The 24084-nt window shown below is 44.9% G+C and overlaps 1 protein-coding gene across 1 annotated transcript in view; it reads left to right on the forward strand.

The window, feature by feature from the left end:
- IQGAP1 (IQ motif containing GTPase activating protein 1) overlaps positions 1-24084 on the forward strand; it is a 101178-nt gene that overhangs the window by 52540 nt on the left and 24554 nt on the right. The window contains exons 10-22 of the mRNA XM_059179946.1: positions 2751-2914; positions 3737-3821; positions 4524-4687; positions 4882-5042; positions 5429-5553; positions 7286-7449; positions 16031-16121; positions 16313-16480; positions 17454-17596; positions 22470-22640; positions 23336-23419; positions 23516-23587; positions 23680-23749. Of these exons, the coding sequence (XP_059035929.1) occupies positions 2751-2914; positions 3737-3821; positions 4524-4687; positions 4882-5042; positions 5429-5553; positions 7286-7449; positions 16031-16121; positions 16313-16480; positions 17454-17596; positions 22470-22640; positions 23336-23419; positions 23516-23587; positions 23680-23749 (1662 nt within the window). The remainder of the gene's footprint in view (positions 1-2750; positions 2915-3736; positions 3822-4523; positions 4688-4881; positions 5043-5428; positions 5554-7285; positions 7450-16030; positions 16122-16312; positions 16481-17453; positions 17597-22469; positions 22641-23335; positions 23420-23515; positions 23588-23679; positions 23750-24084) is intronic.

Here is a 24084-nt window from a genome sequence, read left to right on the forward strand (position 1 = left end):
TTTCAACCAGACTTGACCTTTATTTGCTCAAGAGGATAATAACTATAGTAATAGTAATCTGTGTCCTCTGTGTTCACTGGGAGGCACTCTTTTGAACCAAGAATCTGAATAACTAGAGAGAACTTGACAGGATTTTACCAGCTCCATATGACTGGGAGCTTTAAATCTCGACCAGCAGTCTTTGTGTTCTGTTCCATCCTGATTCATTTAAGATAATGGTTTTCTGAATAGAGTAACAGTTGTTCCATTCACGTGTGGGTGATGTGTTGCGCTGTATCTACCTATGAATCCTAAGCCAGCAGATACAAACCAGAGTGTCCTTTTATCTTTAGTTTTCTGTGTGAGAAGAAAGTCCAGCATGTTTCTTGCTGTGTACACTGCACAAAACACTCTTTGTTTTAATAAGGCTGTTTTTTTCTTACTATGTTGTTTAGGATTTTATAATCATTGTAGCTTTACCTGGCTAAGTCAGTGAGAGTCGGTTATAAACCTCTGGGGGAAGAGCCGTAGCCATATGTGATTACAGTGTTCCTTTCAGGGGTGCCCAGGGTGGCTCGGGGTTAAGTGCCCGACAGGGTCTCATCTCAGGTCACGATCTCAGGGCTGTGAGATGAACCCCCGTGTTGTGCTTGAGATTCTTTTCCTCTCCCTCTGCCCTTCCCCCTCCACTGCCTCTCTCTAAAATAAATATTTCTTTAAAAACTTCCCCCAAGTTGCTTTCAGTGTAGCAGGGAAGATGGACCTGCAAGTGAGTAATTTCAGGGCAAGTTGCTTAGAACAAGGTATCAAAGGTGTGTGCGGTGCAGTCATAGAAAAAGAAAGGAACAATGACTTCTCCTTGGAGGTTTGTGTAAAAACCTTCACTGCATAGACGAGGGAGGATAAGGCAGGATTCCCCAAAGAGGGACAGTCTTTTCCTAACCGGACAGCAACTCTGGAGCAAGAGAAGGTTGCGTGCTAGAAAGATAAGGGAACTTTAGGTCCCAGGAATTATCTTAAATATAGATAAGATTCTTTCCCTGAGGGTTTGAGACCAGCATTGAAGCCACTGCCCCAGGAGAAAGCTGCAGGCCGGATAGTTAAAAACGAGAACAAGCTTTTATTTACTTTTTTAGAAGAACAAGGAAAATTAGACCTTAGTGAAAGAAACTATTTAAATAATGTTCTAAACTTCATCATCTTTATAGTATGAGCGTTAGTACATGCTTATTTAAATTTATTTATGTAGTAAGAATGCTTCTAGTAAAAGCATAATCAGCCAGATGCTTTTGTAGATAGATAATCTCAAATTCTACATCGCATACCTAGAGAAGGGCTGGTTGTTTACCTGTATTGGTTTTATTTTCTGTCCCCACTCCTGTAAAAGCTCTACCAGGACGGACATCATTTGTTCTGTTCACAGCTGTGTTTGAGGCACAAGGCAGGTGTTGGGTAAATGCTGTTGAGGGAGTGTGGGCAGGTCGTTGGCTAATGGTCACAGGGACCCGCAGCCTGGACTCCAGGAGCCGGTGCCTTGGTGTGGTGATGAGTTAGCTGAGCTGCAGGTGTGATCACTGGGAAGAAGTGAAGAGCCCCTTAGGCATCTACAGAGATTTAAAAATTTTTAAGTTAAGTTTTATTTTCCTTTTAACACACCTCATATTAATTTTCTTTTTATTTTTTGTTTTTACTAACATTGAAACATTTAAAATTTTTAAGTGCTGCTATGCTCCAGATATTTTGATTTTTAGTATATTATTATTGATTTGTTTTGCTACTTTGGAGATAAAATCAGATCCTTGGGTGGAGAATGGTGGGAGAACTCTGTTTTCTTCTAAAAATGGGGAAACTGAAAATAATACAGTAATGATTACTTCCCAGTGGCTGTTATTTTTGAAGTCAGAAAATACCTATTTTCTGACTGCCAACCTAAGACCTTGTTGATTTTACAATATACAAAGTGCTTTCATGTGTGTGATTTCGTTTAATTTTAACAACAACACAATAAGGAATGTGTCTTTATTATTTTCAGATTAAGGAACACCTAGGTTTTCACTGCCAGATGTTAAAGATCTCTTGTGACCACGATCCTCTCGGAGTAGAGAGTTCAAGAGGGTGTAGACAGCCGCTACCATTCCCCGGGGTCAGACCACCCTTGCTGTCTGGGCACTCACTGTCCTGGTGTGTTTAGGAGGTAGCAGGGTAGTGAAGGGATTTAGACTGGTGCTGTTAAGGAATGAGGGCTCTTTAGTCTGAGCTGGACTGTCAGAGGGAAAGAGGGACTGGATGTATTTAAGCATCAGCAGTAGGGTGAAAGCTTTCAGTTTGTTTTGTTTTGTTTTTAAGGAAAATTGCCCAAAGATGTAGTAAATTCCTGTGGGAGAAACATTCTCTTGTTCAGGAGTTTCATCTAAATAATAACTTGGTGTTTAGAGAGTATTTAGACATGCATTGGTTTAGGTTGTTGCGTCTTCTGTTGCTGCCCATATCGGTGCCAAGGTGTCTGCATCTGGAAGCTCTTTAGTAGGCCTGAGGCGTGTCCAGGAATCCATTAACTGACTAACAGCCTTACTGGGGACCCCTGGACCTGGTGACTTTAAGGTTTTCTTCCAGTCCCAAGATCTTGTGCTTCCGTGATATTCCAGAACAAAGGCCATCTGAACTATATTTCCCTCATCTGAAATCAAGATTGGTTTTGGGGAAGGAAGAATATTTTAGGCTGTGATGCTCCCATAGTGTTCTCATAAACTGTGGCCTTTTTCCCTCCTCAGCGTCTTCTGCCTTAGCAAATGTGGACCTGGCTTTGGAGCAGGGTGTGGCACTTGCCTTGTTCAAGGCCCTGCAGTCTCCAGCTCTGGGCCTTCGAGGGCTGCAGCAGCAGAATGGGGACTGGTACCTCAAGCAGCTCCTGAGTGACAGAGAGCAGAAGAGACAGGTAAAAGTCGGGCGGGCTGAAGCCACAGACATTCTGGCACAGCCATGTGAATCGTGCGCTGTCCTTTAAAGATTTTGATGGGGCCTTTTCCCCCTGTAGTTAGAATATAACCTATGGTTTTTAGTATGACTTTTTTCCTGCATATAGATGTAGGTTTTTAAAATATCCTCAGGTAAAAAACACACTGTCTTTAGCTCTCTTGCTTTTTCCAGTTGTAAGCTCTCTTAAACAGGTCGTACCTCTCTCCGAACCTAACCACCCCTTCACTGGAAACATGCTGCTTGTCCCCCAACTAAAAGCCGTGGGGAAAACCTGAGTCTCTTTTACTTTCTGACTTTGGGGATTTCTACTTAAAAGAAAGCACACGTCACTAGTTTTCTCCAGCCAGCACTGGGAAATGCTTAACGTGCAGGAAGAGTGGACTGTGGAATTGTAGGAATTTGTAGGACAAATGCGAGTGGCTTCCTTTTTTGTCTGAATGAGGACAAACAAGTGTACATTTTGCAGACTCCCAGCATATCCCAGCCAGAGTAAGCAGCATTAATGTGCTAATGAGTCTGTAAACCTCTTGTGTCAATATTTTGATGCCTCTCATAGACTGTTGTTATTTTTTTTAATGTGCTGGTATCTGGAAAGTCACTCTACCCCAGATCTGGCGGGGGCTTTGGCTCTTAGGAGGACTGTCGCTTTCTCCACATGGAGCCCGATGCTGTCACTTAGTGCCGTGGTTCTTCCCCCCTGTGACTGCTGTGAAGATACCACGGTAAGGCCTGGAGGCAGAGGCATGAGAATCTTCACGTAAATGTTCTCTGCTTTTCTCAGGGTGGCCAGGCCGATCCCCTGCAGAAGGAGGAGCTCCAGTGTGGCGTGGACGCTGCAAACGGTGCTGCCCAACAGTATCAGAGAAGTACGGGGCCCTTCCCTGAGATCCTGAGTGGGGCTTAGGTCCCTGGGGCGTCTGAGGTCAGCTCCCATCACTCCAAGCCTGCAGCCGTAATCGGGTACAGGGTGCCTCTGGCAGGAGGGCTCCTCTAGTTCTCAGAGTAGAACCTGAGTCCGTGTGGGCTCACTTCAGCTAGCAAGCGCTTGAGCGTTGGAGGAGACGACACTTCAGGGCTTGGTGGGTACCTTCTGGACGGTGAAAGAGAGAGAAGAACGTTCCCAATGTGTGCAGAGAGGAAAAGGAAGTGTGAGCAGAGATGCGGATGGTGAAAGATGTATGGAGGCAGCAGTGGTTAGAATAAGATCTTTGTAGATAGCTGGGCCCGAGCTGTGTAAGACAAAGGCTTGGAAAGATTGTGGAAACCTTTGAATGGCAGCTTGAGAAGCTGGTACTTGAGTCACCAGGCCGCCCGGGATGGAAGAGATGTTTTAGAAAGAGGTGCAGGACAAATTGGAGTGGAAACAGCTTTATTAGGACGTGGTTGGCGTAGCGGACAGTTGCCCAGTACACAATGGGGGAGGCTATCTTTTTAAAGATGAAAGTTCCACTTTAGACATCACAGTTCACAGCTTATCTGCAGAATATAACTCTGTCCTGTGAGAACTGCGTCTCCTTCCCCTCGGGCCTTCCCAAGCCAGCTGCATTTCTGGCCCGTTCTCTGCACAGGGCTGGCAGCCGTGGCAGCCATCAATGCTGCCATCCAGAAGGGTGTTGCCGAGAAGACCGTCCTGGAGCTCACGAATCCCGAGGCCCAGCTGCCCCAGGTGTACCCCTTTGCTGCTGATCTTTATCAGAAAGAGCTGGCTACCCTGCAGCAGCAGAGTCCTGAAGTAAGTCAGCCGCGCCTGTGTTGGAGAGCGGAGTGGGGTGGGGGTGAACTTAATCCCCACTTCTCAGTGTACTTGGCAGAGCTTTTTTTTTAAACCAGAAACTTAGACTTCTTACGGCTTAATTGAACCTCTGACCTCCCTCTGTATCCAAGACTGTCTGTCCTCACCTTTTTCCCCTCCCCTTCTCTGTACAGCATAGCCTCACCCACCCTGAGCTCTCTGTCGCCGTGGAAATGCTGTCCTCGGTGGCCCTAATCAACAGGGCGCTGGAGTCAGGGGACATGAACACAGTGTGGAAACAGCTGAGCAGTTCTGTGACAGGCCTTACCAATATCGAAGAAGAAAACTGTCAGAGGTGGGTGCCCAGGGCGGTAGATGGGATCTGTGGGACACTGTTCCTCTGTCTGTACTCTGTCTGTTGGGGGTCAGCTCTCTCTCTCACAACTTTGGGGTTGTGAGTTTGAGTCCCACATTGTGTGTAGAGGTTACTAAAATAACAAAAAAGCACAACCTTAAAAGAAAAAGTGCTATTTTTGCATTTTCTCATTTTGCTGAAGGTAACTCCCCAAGTCTCAAAGCTGCCCCCCAGGATATGTGAGGCTGTCGGAGCGTCTTAGCTGTCTTTCTTTGGTCCTTGGATGCTGTGTCTCCAGTCTTCTCATTCCTGTCACCCCTGACAATCCTGAAGGTCCCTTTTCTTACATTGTGCTTAATTGCTTTTTTTGTTGGGGGGCGGGGCAGGTATCTGGATGAGCTGATGAAACTAAAAACACAGGCACATGCAGAAAACACTGCGTTTATTACGTGGAATGACATCCAGGCTTGCGTGGACCATGTGAATCTGGTGGTGCAGGAGGAGCACGAGCGTGAGTAACGGGCCCACCCATCCCCTCAGAGAATGCCCGTGCCACGTGGTGGGGTTCCGTGAGCTGCTTCTAAACGCTGCTCCAGCCAGGGTGGCACATTGTTTCCAAAACGTCAGGCAACCGCTCCAGTCAGGTGGTATGTAACCAGAACTAAAACTCTCAGGAGTGACTTGAGCGTGATCTGTCATTTTTAAATGTTTCATAACAGGTAGTTTAGTTCTGACACTCACCACCCCGCCTTAGGTCTTCCCTAAGACTCCTCTCTTTTCAGTCACCAGCCTGGGCTCTGAGGCACTCCCAGGTCACCATGCTTCTGAGCCGCTGGCTGTAAACTCAGAGCTTCCCTCAGCAACCCCGCCTCAGGTCCAGTCGTGTGCCGGAATGACTTAGAGAACTCCAGAAAGTGCTGTATTTATGATTATCGTTTTTAAAGTAAGGATACAAATCAGGACTGGCCAAAAGAGGAGGCCAACAGTGATCCCAAATATAGTGGGGACCCAAATGCCAAGCTTCTGTGTCTCAGGCAGTGTCCTTGGGATGTGAATCACAATGAGGGAAGCTCTCCTGAACTTTGGCCAGGCAGAGGTTTTTAAGGATGATTGTGAAGGATTGATCAGTGGCCATGTAATTATACTCCATTTCCAGTCCACCCCACCCCCTCTCTCGAGATAGGAAAGCTGGGCTGATACCACAATATCAAGGGGCTCAGAGCCCCCATATTCTGCTCGCAAGCTTGGTCTTTCCAGCATGACCAGCCCCCAAACCTGAGACTATGAGTGGGAGGAGGGGAGGCCACCTCGTAGGCCTAAACTCTGGGGTGGTCCTAGAAGCTGGGGTGGGAATAACAGATAATTATAGATAATCCAGTCATTTAGGAAAATTTTTTTTTTTTAAGATTTTATTTATTTGAGAGAGAGAGATCGAGAGAGTATGAGATGGGGGAAAGATAGGCAGAGAGAGAAGCAGACTCTTCGCTGAGCGGGGAGTCCAACGCTAACTCAATCCCAGAACCACAGGAGCAAGACCTGAGCCAAAGGCAGTCACATGACCAACACAGCCACCCAGGCACCCTCATTTAGGAAATTCTAATGGGGTTAGTGGCGCCTTCCCAGGAACTGAGGTCAAAGGTCAACTGAGTTTTTATTATACCACAGAATCTTTACAGAAGTAGCACAGCTGCCCGAGATACCTAAGGAGTGAACATTTCTAGTTTTAATTTGTTTTCCTGTGAAAAACAGTGCATTGATTGAGAAGAGCCTTGCCTTAGGGTTGGGGAGCCCTGGGGTGGGATCCGCTGTCCACTTATTCATAGTGGAATTTCGAAATCTCTGAGCCTAGTCTTTTCTTAAAGATGTTGAATCAGGGGACTTTTTACGAGCCCTTGAACACTAACATTTTGTGAATCAGAAATGGTTTCAATCACATTGGAATGTACTTGAAAGCTATACTATTAAAGCCAGTTTCATCAAAATTCTCTTTCATGTTAGAGCAATTACAAATAAAACAGAGACTTGAGGTTTCAATGGGACTATGGATACCAGGGAGTTTATTTTAAATGAAACAAACCAAAAATTTTTAAAAATTTAAATGCTACTCAATATTACAGGCGGCAAATTGTAATTTGAGTCATGATAGTGTTTGGGTAGATTTCTGATTACTTAGCATGTTTAAAAATTGATGTGTTTATATCATTTCTTAATTTAAAAAATAACCTTTGTCACTTCATATTTAGGGATTTTAGCCATTGGTTTAATTAATGAAGCCCTGGATGAAGGTGACGCCCAGAAGACTCTGCAGGCCCTACAGATTCCTGCGGCCAAACTTGAGGGCGTCCTTGCAGAGGTGGCCCAGCACTATCAAGACACACTGATCAGAGCCAAGAGAGAGAAAGCCCAGGTGAGTGGAGTGAACTTGTCCCTTTGTGTTCAGAGAACTTCCTCCCTCCGGGAACCAAGATAAAGGTAGGGCTGTTTCCTGGACACCTTTAGATTCAGAGCACTGGAGGGACATGAGATGTGACAGTACAGGTTCCGACTTTGTGTGTGTGTGTGGTTCTCTGTTGTTCTTGTTGTAAACACATCCCTATTTCTATCTCTTTCTCTTTTTTTAAGAGAGGGAAGGGGTGGGAGGGATAGAGGGAGAGGGAGAAAGAGAATCTTAAACAGGCTTCATGCCCAGTGTGGTCTTGACTTGGGTCTTGACCTCACGACCCTGAGATCATGACCTGAGCTGAAATAAAGAGTCAGACAGATGCTAAACCAATTGAGACACCCAGGTGCCCCCATTCTTGTGTCTCGTTAAGTAAATTCTGTGTCAAAGTGTAAGATCCAAAAAATGTGTAAGTTATGTAAGTATGCAGTTGTATAAATTTTCAAAAGTTGAGCATACCTGGGAAAAACTTAACAGAATAGTGTGCTGCATCCCATTCTGCCCTCGTCCATCTCCTACTTCCCCACCTGCTGGGAACCACCATCCTGATTTTTAACACCACAGTTGATTTTTTGCCTGTTTTAAAATGGTATTAGAACGGTATAGGAGTCCATACATTACATACTCTTTTGCTTCCGGCTTCTTCTGCCCAAAATAGTATTAGTGAAATTCATCTGTGTGGTTGCAAGAAGCAATAGTTTGTTCATTCTTACTGTTGTGTCCCATTCCCCTCTGTGGTTCTAGATTCTGTTATTGGAAATTTTGAATTGCTTCCCACTTTTTGGCTATTACAACTGATGCTTCTTTGAATATTTTAGTACATGTCTCTTGGTAAATACATTATCATTTTTATTAGGTGTACATTTAGGAGTAGAACTTACGCACCATAGGGAATGTACATGCGTTAAGCTTTAGCAGATAATGTCATGTTTTTATGATAACTTTATTGAGATATATAACTAGATCTCACCATTTCAGAGTATACATTTCCATGGTGTTCAGTCATGACAGAATTGTGCGACCACCGCTGCAGTCAACTTTAGAATACTTTTATCACTCCAAAGGAAACCTGGCTTTCATAAGTCACTTCTCATTTTCCCTCGATCTCTCCAGCTCAAGGCAACCAGAAGTCTACTTCTGTCTATGGATTTGCCTGTTCTGGACATTTCATGGACATGAAATCATTAACATGTGGTCCTTTGTGATTGGCTTCTTTCACTTAGCGTGGTTTATCCAAGTTGTAGCATGTACTGGTAGTACATCATTTCTTTTTACGGTCAAATTATATTCCATTGTGTGGCTTTAGCTCCTTTTATCTATTCATCAGTTGATGGACATGGGTTGTTTCTGTTTTATAGCTATTAGGAGCAATGCTCCTATGAACATAGGAGCATAGGAACATAGGAGGACTTTTGTAGCTGATTATAACACAAGCATATCATTTAAAAAGTTTGTCTTACCTCTCAGCCAGCTTGTTGAGGATATGGACAAGATTTATACCTCCTCTTATCATGTTGCTGAGTAGGAAGTTGCTTTGTATGTAGTAGACCCTCAGATATTAGTTCCATGGTTAAGGCATAGTTCTGTTTTCTAATTGTGATTGATCTCCTTTTAGGTTCTTCCTAACTAATAACAATTCATTGTTGGAAGGACGATACTTTTCTTTTCTGACTTAGAGGCTCCCTATAATGAGGTTCTCGTAACAAGCAGAAGAAATAAATGAAATTCTTTTTTTTTTTTTTTTTTTTTAATTTTTAAAAAAATGTATGTAACCTCTATACCCAGGGTGGTCCTTAAACTTCCAACCCTGAGATCAAGAGTTGCTCTACTGACAGGGCCAGCCCAGTGCCCCTCTAAAAGAAATTCTTAATTTAGGGGGTCAGATTCTTTCTGGAAAATCAGAGGTAGAAAAACAGACCAGGGCTTCTGTGTTTATTGGAGCTTTTGTATACTCACACCTATGCAGGCTCTGTTAAGTTTGGGTTGGGATAGAAGAGTGTGGGTAATACTATAGTGTTGACAGGTCCCCTTTGATTCCATTGTCAGGAGAGTAGTTGGCATTACCATGTCCTAATCATGTAAATGTGGCAAGTAGGAGGTTTCATTTAAGAGGCACATGGTTGTGCTGAATGTTGAAACACAGCTCCTGTTGTGTAGTCAGGAAACTTAGAAAAAGGGATCAACTGATTTCATTTACTTGGGTGAGAAGCAGTTGGCTGTAGGGAAGTTGTAAGTGGAGTTCTCTGTCTTGGTTATTAATTTGGGATCATTTGGATCAGAGCCCCTCAAACTTGGCTGATTATTAAAACACTTGGAAAGTCATTTTTAAAATACAGATTTCTAAGCTTTAACTCTGTTCCTGCTGATTCAGAATCTCTAACTTGGGGCCTGGCTGCAGTAGTTTTGGGAAGGCAATGGTGGCGGTGTTTGTTTTTGCTACCATATAAGTCTGGAAGGAATCTTGTGTCTGATGGACAGAGGCGTGGGCTTTGGGCGAATAACCTAGATCTGGTTCGCTAAAAAAAAGGCAACCTCTGAAAAAGGAGAGAGTCGTTGGAGGGTATAACTTGTACCTGCTCTCACTCATGCTGTAAGCCTGACTGTTCCTTTTGTTTGGGTCCTGGCAGTTAAAGTTTTAGAGGATGTGACTAGAGTTTGAAGCATTTCCTTTTGCTGGGAAATAACTTTGAGAGTTCATCAAAGGAGGAGAAGGGAGGGGGGCAGGTTAGGGGGGCAGTTGCTTCACACTGCCAGGCTTGGCTTTAGTAGACTGCATATTTGGTAAATTGGCTTTTTTTTAGGCCTTAGCTTATTAGTTCCTCTAGCCATTTTGGGAGTGGTTTTAAAAATAATCATCTGAGTTCTAAATTTAGCAAGCAAAATATCTTAATTTAAATTTGGTCTGTAGTTTTCTTGTGATATCTTTGTGTCTGGTTTTGGTATCAGGGTAATTACTGGCCTCATAGACTGAACTGGGAAGCTTTACTTCCTCTTGGAGGTTTTAGAAGAGTTTCTAAAGGGTTGGTGTCGACTGCCTTTAAACATTTGGTAGAATTCACCAGTGAAGTCATGTGGTCTTGTGTTTTGGGTTTTGTTTTGTTTTGTTTTGTTTTTGTAGAATGTGTTTTGATTACTAATTCCATGTCTGTATTTGTTATAGGTCAGTTCAGATTTTCTTCAAGTGTTCTGTATGCTTCCTACTGTTTCACATTGCCTTCTGGGAATTCCATTATGCATAGATTGGTATTATAAATGGTGTCCACAGGTTTTTGAGGCTTGGTTCATTTTTCCTCATTTTTTTTACTGTTCCTCAGTCTGGAGATTACTCCTCAGACTAATTTAAATCGACCTGTCTTCAAGTTCACCGATTATTTCTTTTGCATGCTGAAATCCCTCTAGTGAATTTTTCATTGCAGTTACTGCACTTTTCAACTCCAGAATTTCATTTCGTTCTTTTTAAATAAATTTCTGTCTCTTTATTGTTATTCTTTGGTGAGATATTGTTCTTATCTTTTTGGTTCTTTAGACATGGTTTTCTTTAATTCTTTGAGCATATTCGAAATAGCTGAGTTAAGTCTTTGTTTCCTTTTTTTCCTGTTTGAACCATGCTTTCCCGTTTCTTTCTTTCTTCCTCCCACCCCCCACTTTGGTAGTTTCATAGAATTGTCTTTTCTTCTTCCTTTAAAAATTTTAATTCCAGTATAATTAACATACACTGTTACATTAGTTTCAGGTATACAAGACAGTGATTCAGCAATTCTGTGCATTACTCAGTGCTCATCATGGTGGTGATCTTTAATCCACATCTCCTGTTTCGCCCATTCTCCTACTCCCCTCCATTCTGGTAACCATCAGCATGTTCTCTATAATTGAGAGTCCAGTTTTTTGGTTTGTCAAAAAACTGCTCATTTGCTTTGTTTCTTAAATTCCACATATGAGGGAAATCGTATGATATTTGTCTCTGACTGGCTTAACTTACTTAGCATCATACTCTCTAGTCCCATCCATGTTATTGCAAATGCAAGAGTCTATTTTTTTATGGCTTCGTAGTATGCCGTTTACACTATCTCCTTTACCCATTCATCTGTTGATGGGCACTTGGGCTGCATCTGTAATATGGCTATTGTAAATAATGCTGCAGAAAATATAAGGCTTTTCACGTAGTGTTTTTGTATTCTTTGGGTAAATACCCAACCGTGGGATTACTGGGTAACTCTAGAAATAAGAGTCTATCCCTTCCTCAGGGTTTATTGTTGTGTTTGTTACTGTTGTTTGTTTGGTGACTTTCAATTCTATTAAGTCATGTGTGGCTACTGAAGTCTGCTCGATTGCTCGATTAGCTACAGATCAGCTAATGATGATGCAGAATATTTTAATTTTTTAAAAAATATTTTATTTATTTATTTGAGAGTGAGTGGGGTCAGGGAAAGGGACAAAGGGAGGGGGACAAGTAGACTCTTGGCTGAGTGTGGAGCCCAACATGAGGCTCCGTCCCACAACCCCAAGATCATGACCTGAGCAGAAACCAGGAGTTGGACCTTTAACTGACTGAGCCACCCAGGCACCCGTAGGCAGAGGATTTTTAAATGCCTAGAATCAGTAAAGCTCCCAGCCTTTGCAGAGGGCCAGTGTGCATGTTGGGGCACACCTTCACTACTCAGCCAGGCAGTTTACGGTTCTGCCTTAGCCCTCGCTTCATGCTTGCACAGAACCTCAAGGTCAACCAGAGATGAGCCCTTACAGCCTTACCAGATGTCTTCTGAGCATGCGCACAGCTTGCACTTGCATCTGGCCTTCTGGATTTCCATCTCAGGAGCATGTCAGAGACTTTTCAAAGCTCTCTGCACGTCTCATTCTCAAACTTTTTTTTTTAATCTTTTGGGTTAGCTTATTGTTTGCCTACATTTTTATCCACTGCTGTAGACATCTGTGATATTAAACAAGTGCCTCTTTCTCTTTTTGGTAAATGCCCCTGGAGAAAAAGCTGTTTGCACTGGGCAAGCTCTAAGTTCAAAGGAAGACAGCCTTGCTGTGGCTTTCAGTCAGTATTGGTCAGTAATATCTGAATGCCAAGCCATGGGTATCAGGGATTCTGAAGGAATGACTGGTAAATCTCTGTTCTGTTCCCCCACCCTATAGTATGTGTGTACACAGACAGACATGCATGTAGCTAAAAATAAGCTGGTATGCACCTGTGTGACTGTCGCAGTTGCTAGGATATTGAAATACTTTTGTTTGGCACACCGCTTCTGTGCCGTAACTGGAGGATTACTGTACCTAATCCAGCGGGCCACACGATTCTGCTGCATTCTGGATGTTCAGTGCTTGTGGTGCGTAGTTGATGCATCTGTTGTAGAGATTCAGGTTCATGTATGTGTGTGTCTACATGTGTATATGGCATGTGTGGCAGAGTTTATATGCAGCATGGTTTGCATGTGTGATGACAGATAAACTCTTACATATGTTGCATACATGTACACATGATCCGCTGCAGCCTGCTGCATATAACAGGAGAGACTTCTAAGGACGTATTAAGGGGTAAGAAGTGCCCTCTCAAGGTGTGCGAGTCTGTGCTTTACACACATGTGCGTGTACGTGTATGATAGCTGTTCTTTTGCTCCTTGTCCCTTTCCTTTTCCCATAATTTGTGGCTTCTCCACCTCTTTTACCTACAGTCACTGCCCACTTTTTTGGCTCTTATTTCTGGTTTCTGTCTCTTCACCTTTCCTGAAATGGAGCCAGTTGGCTCAGCATTAGCGTTGTTAGTGGCAGTATTTCAGCATATTTTATGTAGCATTTTCACTTTAAATCTTTTTTATCTCCGTAATCTCCATAGCACCTAGCCCAGAGATTGTAACTCTCTGCTCAGTGATTTGTGTTAATCTTGGGTGATCTCTTTAGAGTGTGCAGGGGAATCTGGGGCTTTTGTCATCTTACTGGATCTGATCGGAGCTGAGAGAACCTGTTCTTTCCTTGCCCTGGGATGAGGGGGTGTATGCCGCCTCTTTTTCCCAGTATTTCTGTATCATTTTCCCCCAGACACACCTGCGACACCCATCTGTTCTCCTTCTCTTGCCTTCCATACTGTAGCTCTGCTCCCTGCTTCTTAGGGGAGGACACTCGGATATGCATTCATGGTTCTGCTCTAGTCCGCCTGGGGCAGAGAGAAGGCACGACTCTGAACAGGCAGAATTCTTAGTAAGCTATGCCTTCCTGTGCCAAACCTCCTGGCTCTGCATGTAGCAGATTCTGCTCAGAGGTATCAGTCTGATGGGTAATTAACTTAAAAGCGAACCCCAAAGAGCCTGGTTCTGTGGAAATACTTCTGTTTTTACATGAGAGGATTTTCAGGCTTCCTCTGTTGGAGCCTGCGCCTCCAGCCCTCTCACTGAAGATCTCTCTGTTCACACCGTCTCCGAGCTGTGGCTCCCTCATCCTCCTGTGTCACCCTAAAACTCGTGCTTGGCATTTCCGGAATTTGTTCGGAATTTGTGTGATTTTAGGGGGATCGTGTGTGGCCATTTTCTATTTGCAGTAACGGACAGGGACAGGCAGTAGAAGCTTGTGAGCTTCTGCAGCTCTGTGGTGATTTGTTCCCCACCATCATTTTCTTAAAATTGGGACAGTGCCCCCTTGGGATTTGAAGCCCAGCACTTACCATAGTTTGCTTAAATGATCTTTCTTTGCTAACTGCATTTCAAAGGAGTAGATCATTGCTTTCAGTGTCAGTGGCCTGCCTTGGGCCTTCTCTGTCATCAGTGTGTTTTATAAATGGCAGGAATTGGGGACGGCTTGGCTTTGCTGAGTGAAACATTGTGTCTCCCTCCACAGTAATGGGGCGGGGAGGTGAGGCCTTCTCTGAGCTTTGGCGACTTCGGCTGGTGGGCCTCCTGCGAGTGGTGAAAAGTTCCACTTGGCCTCGGAGCCCAGACCCTGCTTCATCTGGCACCATCGTTGTGGTTCCTGACCCACCCCCACCCCGTTGTCTCACTGGCAGATCATATTTACACCAGACAGTCAGAGTGGGGTTTTGATCTGCCATTTACCCCGAAGGCTAGTAGCTCGAGCCCGAGAAGCAGTTAATTTTGTTGGCTCTGCCAGGATCGTCTCAAATGTGATGCTGTCAGCCTGGCCGTGTGAAAACCTGAGGTTCCTCACCTCCTGTGGAGAAGACTCCCATCTTCATCTACCGAATTGGAAACATGAGCGAACAGACGACCCTGTTGGAGACAGTTGAAACCTCTGTAACCCCAGTATGACCCCTGAAAGCTACGTCAGTGTCAAAGGTTTCCATCTCTGACTCTTGGGCTGAGACTAGGCAGCGGCAGGGTATGGACCGTGTTGCCCGTGCCCCCAGAGCATGGAGTCCCGGGGCTGCTCCCGAAGCCACTTGCCCAAATCAGAGAGTGGTAGCCAGATTCGTGGACACTGGAAGGCTATTTCTGGCAGTCCAGTTCTACTTAAAATGCCTTTCAGAGGGCGTGTGGGTGGCTCAGTGGGTTAAGCCTCTGCCTTCAGCTCAGGTCATGATCTCAGGGTCCTGGGATCGAGCCCTGCAACAGGTTGTCTGCTCATCGGGGAGCCTGCTTCCCTCTCTCTCTCTTTGCCTGCCTCTGCCTACTTGTGATCTCAAAATCTTTAAAAAAAAAAAAGCCTTTCAGAGCAAATGATTTCCAGTAAGCTCTGAAAAAAAAAAAAAATTGGGGGTGCTTTGGTCAGTTAAGCATTGACTCTTGATTTTGCCTCAGGTCATGATTTCAGGGTGGTGAGATCGAGCCCCATGTCAGGCTCTGTGCTAGGTGAGGAGCCTGCTTTAGATTCTCTCTCTCCTTCTCCCCTTCACCCCCACCCCTGCCAGCTCATGTGGTCTCTCTCTTGGATAAAGAAAAAAAGCCCAAGACATATTTAGAAAGGGAAGTAAGCCAACACTGCTATTTCATTTGTGTCCCCAGTATTCAACTCAGACCACACTATGGACCTGTGAGGCCTTTGTTGGCCATACCAAGGAAACTAATCACCATTTATTATGTTTCTGTGTGAAAATGTGTTTTTAAGTTTCCCAAAACTGATTTAACATTCAAGTTTTAGAATCTAAAGGGGTGGGGTATGTTAGATTACCTGTAATGGCTCCTGGCTTTACCAGTGATAAAGTCTGATGCTCTTAAAAACTGTCGTCATAAAGAATGTCAGTGTTGTTGCCCAAGGAGGCTTTTTAAAAAGTACCACATGTTCATATTCATAGGGTGGCCCCTGTCACACTAATGAAGTCCCTGGGCCCCTTGCCAGTTGGTCCTTTTGCCACTTCTAGCTCCTCTTGACCTCCCAAACCATTCACCTTCATCTTCCCGCACACGTCAGCTGCATCTGAGGCGTGTCTCTTGTACTCTTCTACCAGGTTGTTGATGCCCAGCCTCTTTCATTTGACTATTTGGTGTGTCTGATGTGTTTGAAACTCCTTCTTCATGTGATCGAGTCCCCAAAACCCCATTGATGTCTTGTACCCTAATTCCTTACCTCTGATGTTGTTTTGCTTTCTCGTGGTGCGTAGGAAACCCAGGATGAGTCAGCTGTGTTGTGGTTGGATGAAATTCAAGGTGGGATCTGGCAGTCCAACAAAGACACCCAGGAAGCACAGAGGTGTACGTATCCCTGGTTTATTTCTGTTCCCATGGCGAGTGGGGTGACGCCGTGCTCCTGTTTCAGCGTTCAGCTTGGCAGAGAGATGGGGTGTGGGCAGGGGCAGTTTGCCAGGAGGCGGACAGTGGGTAAAGTAGTGTGTGACTTTAGACACTTCCTAAACTGTTCTGGTGACGATTCTTTTCCGGGATAGTTGCCCTAGGAATCTATGCCATTAATGAGGCAGTGGACAGTGGTGATGTTGGCAAGACACTGAGTGCCCTTCGTTCCCCTGATGTCGGCTTGTATGGAGTCATCCCCGAATGTGGTGAGACTTACCAAAGTGACCTTGCTGAGGCCAAGAAGAAGAAACTGGCAGCAGGTGAGTTTTGGGGACATAAATATATGCCCTGAAAGGAAAAGCTTGACTCTAGGGGCATGGGGGGTAGAGGCAGCTGTAGGGAAATATACTTTAGTATAGAGGCACAGTATTTAGGCTTATTTTAGAGCTCCTAAAGAGATAATATCCCTATTTTAAAAATACATGTATATATATTCCCACCTCCCCACCCCCTTTGAGAGCAGCTATGTTAAAAAGGTCAATTTTCTGAAAAAGCAAGAAGGATCCAAGTATTTGACAATTTATCTTTAATAGGGCAACATTTCTTTTTTTTTTTTTTTTAATATTTTATTTATTTATCAGAGAGTGAGAGGGGGAGAGAGCGAGCACAGGCAGACAGAATGGCAGGCAGAAGCAGAGGGAGAAGCAGGCTCCCTGCTGAGCAAGGAGTCTGATGTGGGACTCGATCCCAGGACGCTGGGATCATGACCCGAGCTGAAGGCAGCTGCTTAACCAACTGAGCCACCCAGGCGTCCCTAATAGGGCAACATTTCATAGGGCAATCAGAGTTCTGATCACCTAAGTCTACAAAGAGTTAAAAGTCGTTTATCTGCAGAAAGAGGGGAATAAAGATAAGATTTTTCATCCTGTTGCATGGCCTTCTTGTTTATTAACTGGAGAGGCCGAATGGTTGCAGATCTTTTTATTGGAATGGTTTTCTGACATGGAAGGTCTTAGATGCTGATTTGGAAGAAACAAAGTTAGTCAAGGTCAGATCCACAATTGGACTTCATATTCTCTTTTTATAACATAAAAATGACTGAGCTAAATGAGACACCACAAAACTGTGATTTAGAGGGACTTAGGATGCCCCTTACTCTTATGGATGCGAGGTACAGGGTTTGGAATGGTTCTGTTTGGACTGTTACCCGGGCTAGAATAATCCTGCAGTGTTGGATGCATGAGTGTGGGATGTGGCTCCGGGTCTCTTTATCCACCCTTTATTTTCTGTCAGGAGATAATAACAGCAAGTGGGTGAAGCACTGGGTGAAAGGTGGATACTACTACTACCACAACCTGGAGACCCAGGAAGGGGGATGGGAGGAGCCCCCGGACTTCGTGCAGAATTCAATGCAGCTTTCTCGGGAGGAGATCCAGGTAGGTCCCATTTCCTCACAAAGAGAAAAAGCTGAGAGAACGTGTTCTAGAGCCAATACTAGTGAGGAGGACAGGGCCTGTGCTTAGAAGCCCTGGACTAAAATTAAGGCTATATAATGAACTGTGTGAGCTCGTTTTTTCCTAGTGGTTGAGGAGATGACTAAGTACGTAAATTAGTAAGGCATCTGAGCTATAGAATGAAGTTTGGTAAATTATGTGCTCACTAAAGTAAAGTTGGATGATCAGGAAAAAAGAAAAATGAAAAGTTGCTTGAACTGCTTGTTATTTTTTTTTTTTTTTTTAAAGATTTTATTTATTTACTTGAGAGAGAGACAGTGAGAGAGAGCATGAATGAGGAGAAGGTCAGAGAGAGAAGCAGACTCCCCATGGGGCTGGGAGCCCGATGCGGGACTCGATCCCGGGACTCCAGGATCATGACCTGAGCCGAAGGCAGTCGTCCAACCAACTGAGCCACCCAGGCGTCCCTTGAACTGCTTGTTAAATGCAATGACTATTAATCTCTGATTTACCTTTCCAGTCTTTTCTGACTATCCCACAAACTCCAGGCTATGCTGTTTTATTTTTATTTATTTTTTTTTTTAAGATTTTATTTATTTATTTGAGAGACAGAGATCACAAGTAGGCAGACAAAGAGGAGGAAAGAGGCTCCCTGCTCAGTAGAGAGCCCGATGTGGAGCTCGATCCCAGGACTCTGGGATCATGACCTGAGCCGAAGGCAGAGCCTTTAACCCACTGAGCCACCCAGGTGCCCCCAGACTGTGCTGTTTTAAAATGTAATCTGCACTTTCAGATAAGCTCAGTGTTTTTATAGCTGCTTTTTAAAAAAATTTAAAAAAAATTTTTTCTAATAAACATATAATGTCTTTTTATCCCCAGGGGTACAGGTCTGTGAATCGCCAGGTTTACACATTTCGTAGCACTCATCATAGCACATACCTTCCCCAATGTCCATATCCCCACCACCCTCTCCTGTCCCTCCTCCCCCCAGCAACCCTCAGTCTGTTTTTTGAGATTGAGTCTTTTATGGTTTGTCTCCCTCCCAATCCCATCTTCTTTCATTTTTTCTTTTCCAACCCCCCACCGCCCCCACATTGCATCTCCATGTCCTCATATCAGGGAGATCATATGATAGTTGTCTTTCTCTGATTGGCTTATTTTGCTAAGCATAGTACCCTTTAGTTCCATGCATGTTGTCACAAATGGCAAGATTTTCATTTCTTTTGATGGCTGCATAGTATTCCATTGTGTATATATATACCACATCTTCTTTATCCATTCATCTGTTGATGGACATCTAGGTTCTTTCCATAGTTTGGCTATTGTGGACATTGCTGTATAGCCGCTTTTAAAGTGCTTTTCCCCCATCCTCTGTGTGTTTTCTTATGCTGGTCATTCTTACTGGTTGCTCATGGATTCAGTGGTTACTCCCACCTCCATGAGTGTAGCAGGCTCTCGTCTAAGCAGTAGGGCTGCAGTCGTGGACAACACTAATCCCCACTGTCATGAGGTGTCCCTTCCCTGCCATGTATATCTGTCAAACTTCTACCTATCTCAAGTTTCACCTCCTCAATGATTTTTTTTTTAAGTTTATTAAGTAATCTCTATACCCCATGTGGGGTTCGAACTCATGATCCCGAGATCAGGAGGTGCATACTCTTCCCACTGAGCCAGTCAGGCTTCCCTCCTCGATGAATCTTTTAAAAATTCCCTTCCTTTCCCCCTCCAACTTCATTTGAAGCCTCCCGCCCAAGAAATTAATAGTAATTCAGAATTGAACCAACTTGGATTTGAATTTTAGTCATGTCTGTACTTGTCTCATGCCCACTTCTGGTTTTTAAAGTGAGCCTCTAAGTTTGCAGAGTTTGTGTCCTTGATGGGCTGTTGTGCACTTTTAACATTACTTGGTCCTGGGTTCATGTGCATTAAACCAGAGTTGTCTTATAACATTAAAAGAGAGGAAAAGATATGGAGGGGAGATGTTCAGGGAGCTCCCCTAGGTCATAGTTAGAAATGTTAATTTTATTTTAGTTCATTTTTTTAAGTAATCTCTATGCATACCGTGGGGGGGCTCAAATTTATGACCTTGAGATATTGTCAGGTGCCCTGCGGACTGAGATTCCTAGAAGGAGAGGACAGTACAGGCCATCTGCTTCTGTTGGGCAGCACTTCCCAAATCCTGGGAAGAAAAACTGCGGTGCCCACCTGTGCAGAAAGTGAGATAGTCCCCTTATTCAGAACACCTAGCAGAGGGATGCGTTTCTGCTTCGGGCTTGAAGTTCTCTTCTCACCTTCTTGGTCAGTGTTGCACCTTCTTTGCTGATGATTTCACCATGAGGAAATTTAAGGAAAGCGCTCAAACTCTGTGATGGGATGTAAAGATGTGTCAGTCTCTGGGTTCCTGTTCTTCCCAGAGTGATGGTGAAGATAGCACGGGACTGAGGTCCTGCAGTAAGAGGCAGACAAAAACAGATGCTCGAAAATAGTGATGTAGAGGGAATGTAGAGGAAGCAATTAATTTTGTTCTGGAGAAAGATGGCACAGATCATATTTTAGCAGGCGTGGAGAAGGGGAAGGGACTTTGTGGGGAAAGAGACTGGGGGAGCATGGGCCATTTATGGGGAGACGAGCAGTCCTGGGCCTGTTTACTGGCATGTGAGGAAAGGCCTTGGTGAGTTTCCAGGGCCTGACATACCCCAGTAAGGAACCAGGCCACCTCTTCTAACAGTGATTTTTAACTTTGAGTCGCACACCCCTTCAATTATCTCATTAACTTCCACAGAGATGCTCCTACTTAATGTTTTGCATATAGACCTAATAGAATTTTAAACAGGGGAGGGATGTTCCTTCACTTTGGTGCAGGCACTAACCTCCTTAAAAAAAATAGTGGCCCTCAAATTGATTTCTCCCACTTTCCACTTCTGCCCTTTGAGTCAGTTTGGATCTTCATGGAATCCTTAGTCATTTTCTTCTCCAAACCTTATCGTTCATATTGTCTCTGATTTTATTCTCCCAGTTCTTCAACCACCTTGTGCTCCTTGTCTTCTCATAGTTCCAGTTATTCTCATAGGGAACCTGGATCTGTGCTTTTCTGAATTGTCTGTGGGTATGAGATGAGGCCTAAGAATCTGCATTTCTGACCGGCTCCCCCTTCCCGACGCTGATGCCGTTCTCCCCCTTCCCGACGCTGATGCCGTTGGCCCCAGGGTACATTTCTGATAGTAGCCTACATATGTAGGCATGCTGCCATCATTGTAGGAAAAAAAAGGACAAATATTTTTAAAATCCTGTGGAATTTTCCTCATGTGGCCTTGCCTACAGATTTGTCATGTGTTTCTTCATGCTGAATGCCTTGAAAGTTAGTCTGGCCCCTCACTAATTCATCCCCCATTACCATTCACTTCTTAGCTCACAGCAGTGTGGTTTCCCGTCCTGCTTTTACTTTGGTAGAACTCTTGCTTTAGAACTTACGGATAGCCTTTTAACTGCCTGGTTCACTTAGGAGATCTCCTATTTGACCTCTCACTGTGTTTTCTTCCTTAAACTTGTGGCTCTTTTGGCCTCTTTAGTGCACTTCTCTTCTGGTTTTCCCACTTTCCAGGGCTCCTTCTTAATCCGCCTTCTCTCCCCCCACTGAATCACGACAGGATGCCCCTGGCCTCCTTCCCTTCTGCTTGATCATCTCTGGGGCCTCATTCAGGTCCGTGGCTCTAGCTCTCTCTTTGGAGCTTATGAACCCCCAAATCTTGTACCTCTGGACTTCAGTTCTCCTAACTGCCAGGTCTGCCTTTCCATTTGCAGTCTAGACGTCCAGCAGGCATCTCAAACACAGTCTCAGAAAAACAGGCCCCAATAGTATATAAAGGTGTATTTTTTTCTCCCATTAAGTAATTCTGGAGTCTGGCAGTCCAGCGAAGGTGTCGTGGCTCCATAGCCGTCTGTTCCCAGGATCCATCTGTCTGTCTGCTCTGCCATTCTTAGCACGTGTTTCTACTCTCAAGGTCACCTTGTCATTCAGAATGACCTCTTGGAGTATCAGCTATCCAGTTACCAGTTCAGGCAGGAAATTGGAGGAAGGGAAGGAGAGCAGAGAAGGCAGGATGTCCCCTATCTGTCTCTCTTTGGGAGCCTTCCCTGAGGTCTCCCCAGACAACTGCGTACACTGCATGGGCTGCTTCCACCCCCAGCTCATGGAGTCTTTTACTTGCACATGTTGGTGGCCAGAAAACGATACCAGGACTCTGATACCAAGGAAAAGGGGAACATGGATATGAGGGGGGTAACCAGATGTTCCTACTGTCCTCGCGGCTGCCGCCCCTGCTCAGCTCTGGGTCACCCCTCACTTGGATTACAGTAACAGCGTTCTGATTCACCACTGCCGGCTGCTCTGATAACAGTGCTGCTTCTCTAAAAATCAGTCTCCTGGCTCCGTTCCTCTCTTGGAAGGCGTGCTGGTTCTCCGGTGCCTGTGGTCCCAATCCACACACTCCGGGCTACTTTGAAGGCCATTTGCAGTCCTGCCATTTCCCTATGGTGTCCTTCCTCGACTGTGGCATTCTAGGGGCTCCTGGGTTATACCTGCCATCCCGTTCTCTTGTCAGCAAGCATGCTTCTGGCAGGCAGGGTTGGGTTGGTGAGTGTGTAAAAGTCACATGTGTGTTTGTAACTTTTTTTTTTTTGGATGTGAGAACAACTTGGCCCTGGGAAATAGCCCTGAAGTCTTCATTCCCACTGCTTCATTAGAGACGTGGGACAGACTTGGGTGTGAGGGTTGGTGTGTGTGCAGGGGAGGAGAGTGGTTAAAGTGTCTGTGCCCCCCGTGTGTGTCCTCTAACGTGACCGGCTGTTTCTCCAGAGCTCCATCTCGGGGGTGACGGCTGCGTACAACCGAGAACAACTCTGGCTAGCCAACGAAGGCTTGATCACCAGGCTGCAGGCTCGCTGCCGTGGATACTTGGTTCGAAAAGAGTTCCGATCCAGGATGAACTTCCTGAAGAAACAAATCCCGGCCATCACCTGCATTCAGGTATCTCAGAGCCCATTCTGCAGACCGCGTGGGGGCAGGGGGCTTCAGGAGCAGGGGTAAGAAGCACTAGCTCTTACGATCCAGTGGGAGTGGTTTTTGCCCTCTGACTTCTTCTTGGTCTCTCCCTTTTTTGATAAGTACTTCCTCTTTGTTATTGTTGTGATCAGAATGATTGGCATGGGCTGGAGGGTTTTCAGGGTGAGTAGTCTGGCCCAGACAGGGTTCTTCCTAGGTACCTCGTTGTCTTCCAACACTGCTCCTTTGTGTCAGATCTGAATCTGGTCTGACAGCAGTGACAGGGTAGTGTGGTGTCACTGGAAGAATTCCAAGTTAGCAATCAGGTCCCCACCCCTGCCAGATGGGGGTGAGCCCCTCTCAGTTTGCTTCCTCGTTTGCAAGTGGGGATACTAATACTTACCTTCCTCACCTGATTTGTTGTAAGGAGCCAATAAGAGAACCTGTGTGGGTGGCCTTGAAAGGCCTGAAGTCCTGTACTAACATAGGGGAAGGGGGAGGTAACCCTGTGCTCCCCTGATGGAGGGACAGCCCACGCCCTCATTCCCCTGTCACTGGGTATGGTTCTTTGGAAAGCTTCATTGTGAATTGCATTTGGGTAATTGACAAAGATGAGACTTTTTTTTAACTCCCTCTGATCCTTGGACAATAATATGTCTGCTCATATTTGATGGTTTCAGTCACAGTGGAGAGGATACAAGCAGAAGAAGGCATATCAAGATCGCTTAGCTTACCTGCGTGCCCACAAAGATGAAGTTGTAAAGGTACGGTAGTCCAGCAGCATTTCTCAGCGCGGGACGTGAATGTGCTCTGTGTTGAGAAGGGGGACTGTTCTAATATCCAGGATCCCTTCTCCACAGATTCAGTCCCTGGCAAGGATGCACCAGGCTAGAAAGCGCTATAGAGATCGCCTGCAGTATTTCCGAGACCATGTAAGTACCCTTGAGGATAAGGACCAGTAGAATTAGTTTTGCTCTATTTTTGGTGAGCAGATGAACAAAAGAATTTCTTCTTTGTTCCTTAGATAAATGACATTATCAAAATCCAGGCCTTTATTCGGGCAAACAAAGCTCGTGATGACTACAAGACTCTCAGTGAGTAACTGTGCTCGACAGACAAGAGTTGAGGCAGTGGTTGAGAGCTACCAGGTTCTGGGTATTCTCCACGGATCTCTTTTCGGGTTCTGAAGGCAAGGCTTGGGAGCTGGGGTGCTGCTTTGTGATGTAAGTCGCTTTGCTAACCCATGGCTAGATGTCTTGATGCTTGCCGTCTTAACCTTTGTTATAATAACATAGCGATGGCATGACCAAGAAGGCTACACTTGCCAGTTGCCTTTGCATGTCTCAAAAATAAACAAGTATCTTATGTGTGTGTCGAGTTATTTTTTCAAGACAAAGCTGACGTTTCCCCAAGACTTAGAACTTCTTCT

Source organism: Mustela lutreola, chromosome 7, assembly GCF_030435805.1.
Source record: "Mustela lutreola isolate mMusLut2 chromosome 7, mMusLut2.pri, whole genome shotgun sequence".
Taxonomy (NCBI): domain Eukaryota; kingdom Metazoa; phylum Chordata; class Mammalia; order Carnivora; family Mustelidae; genus Mustela; species Mustela lutreola.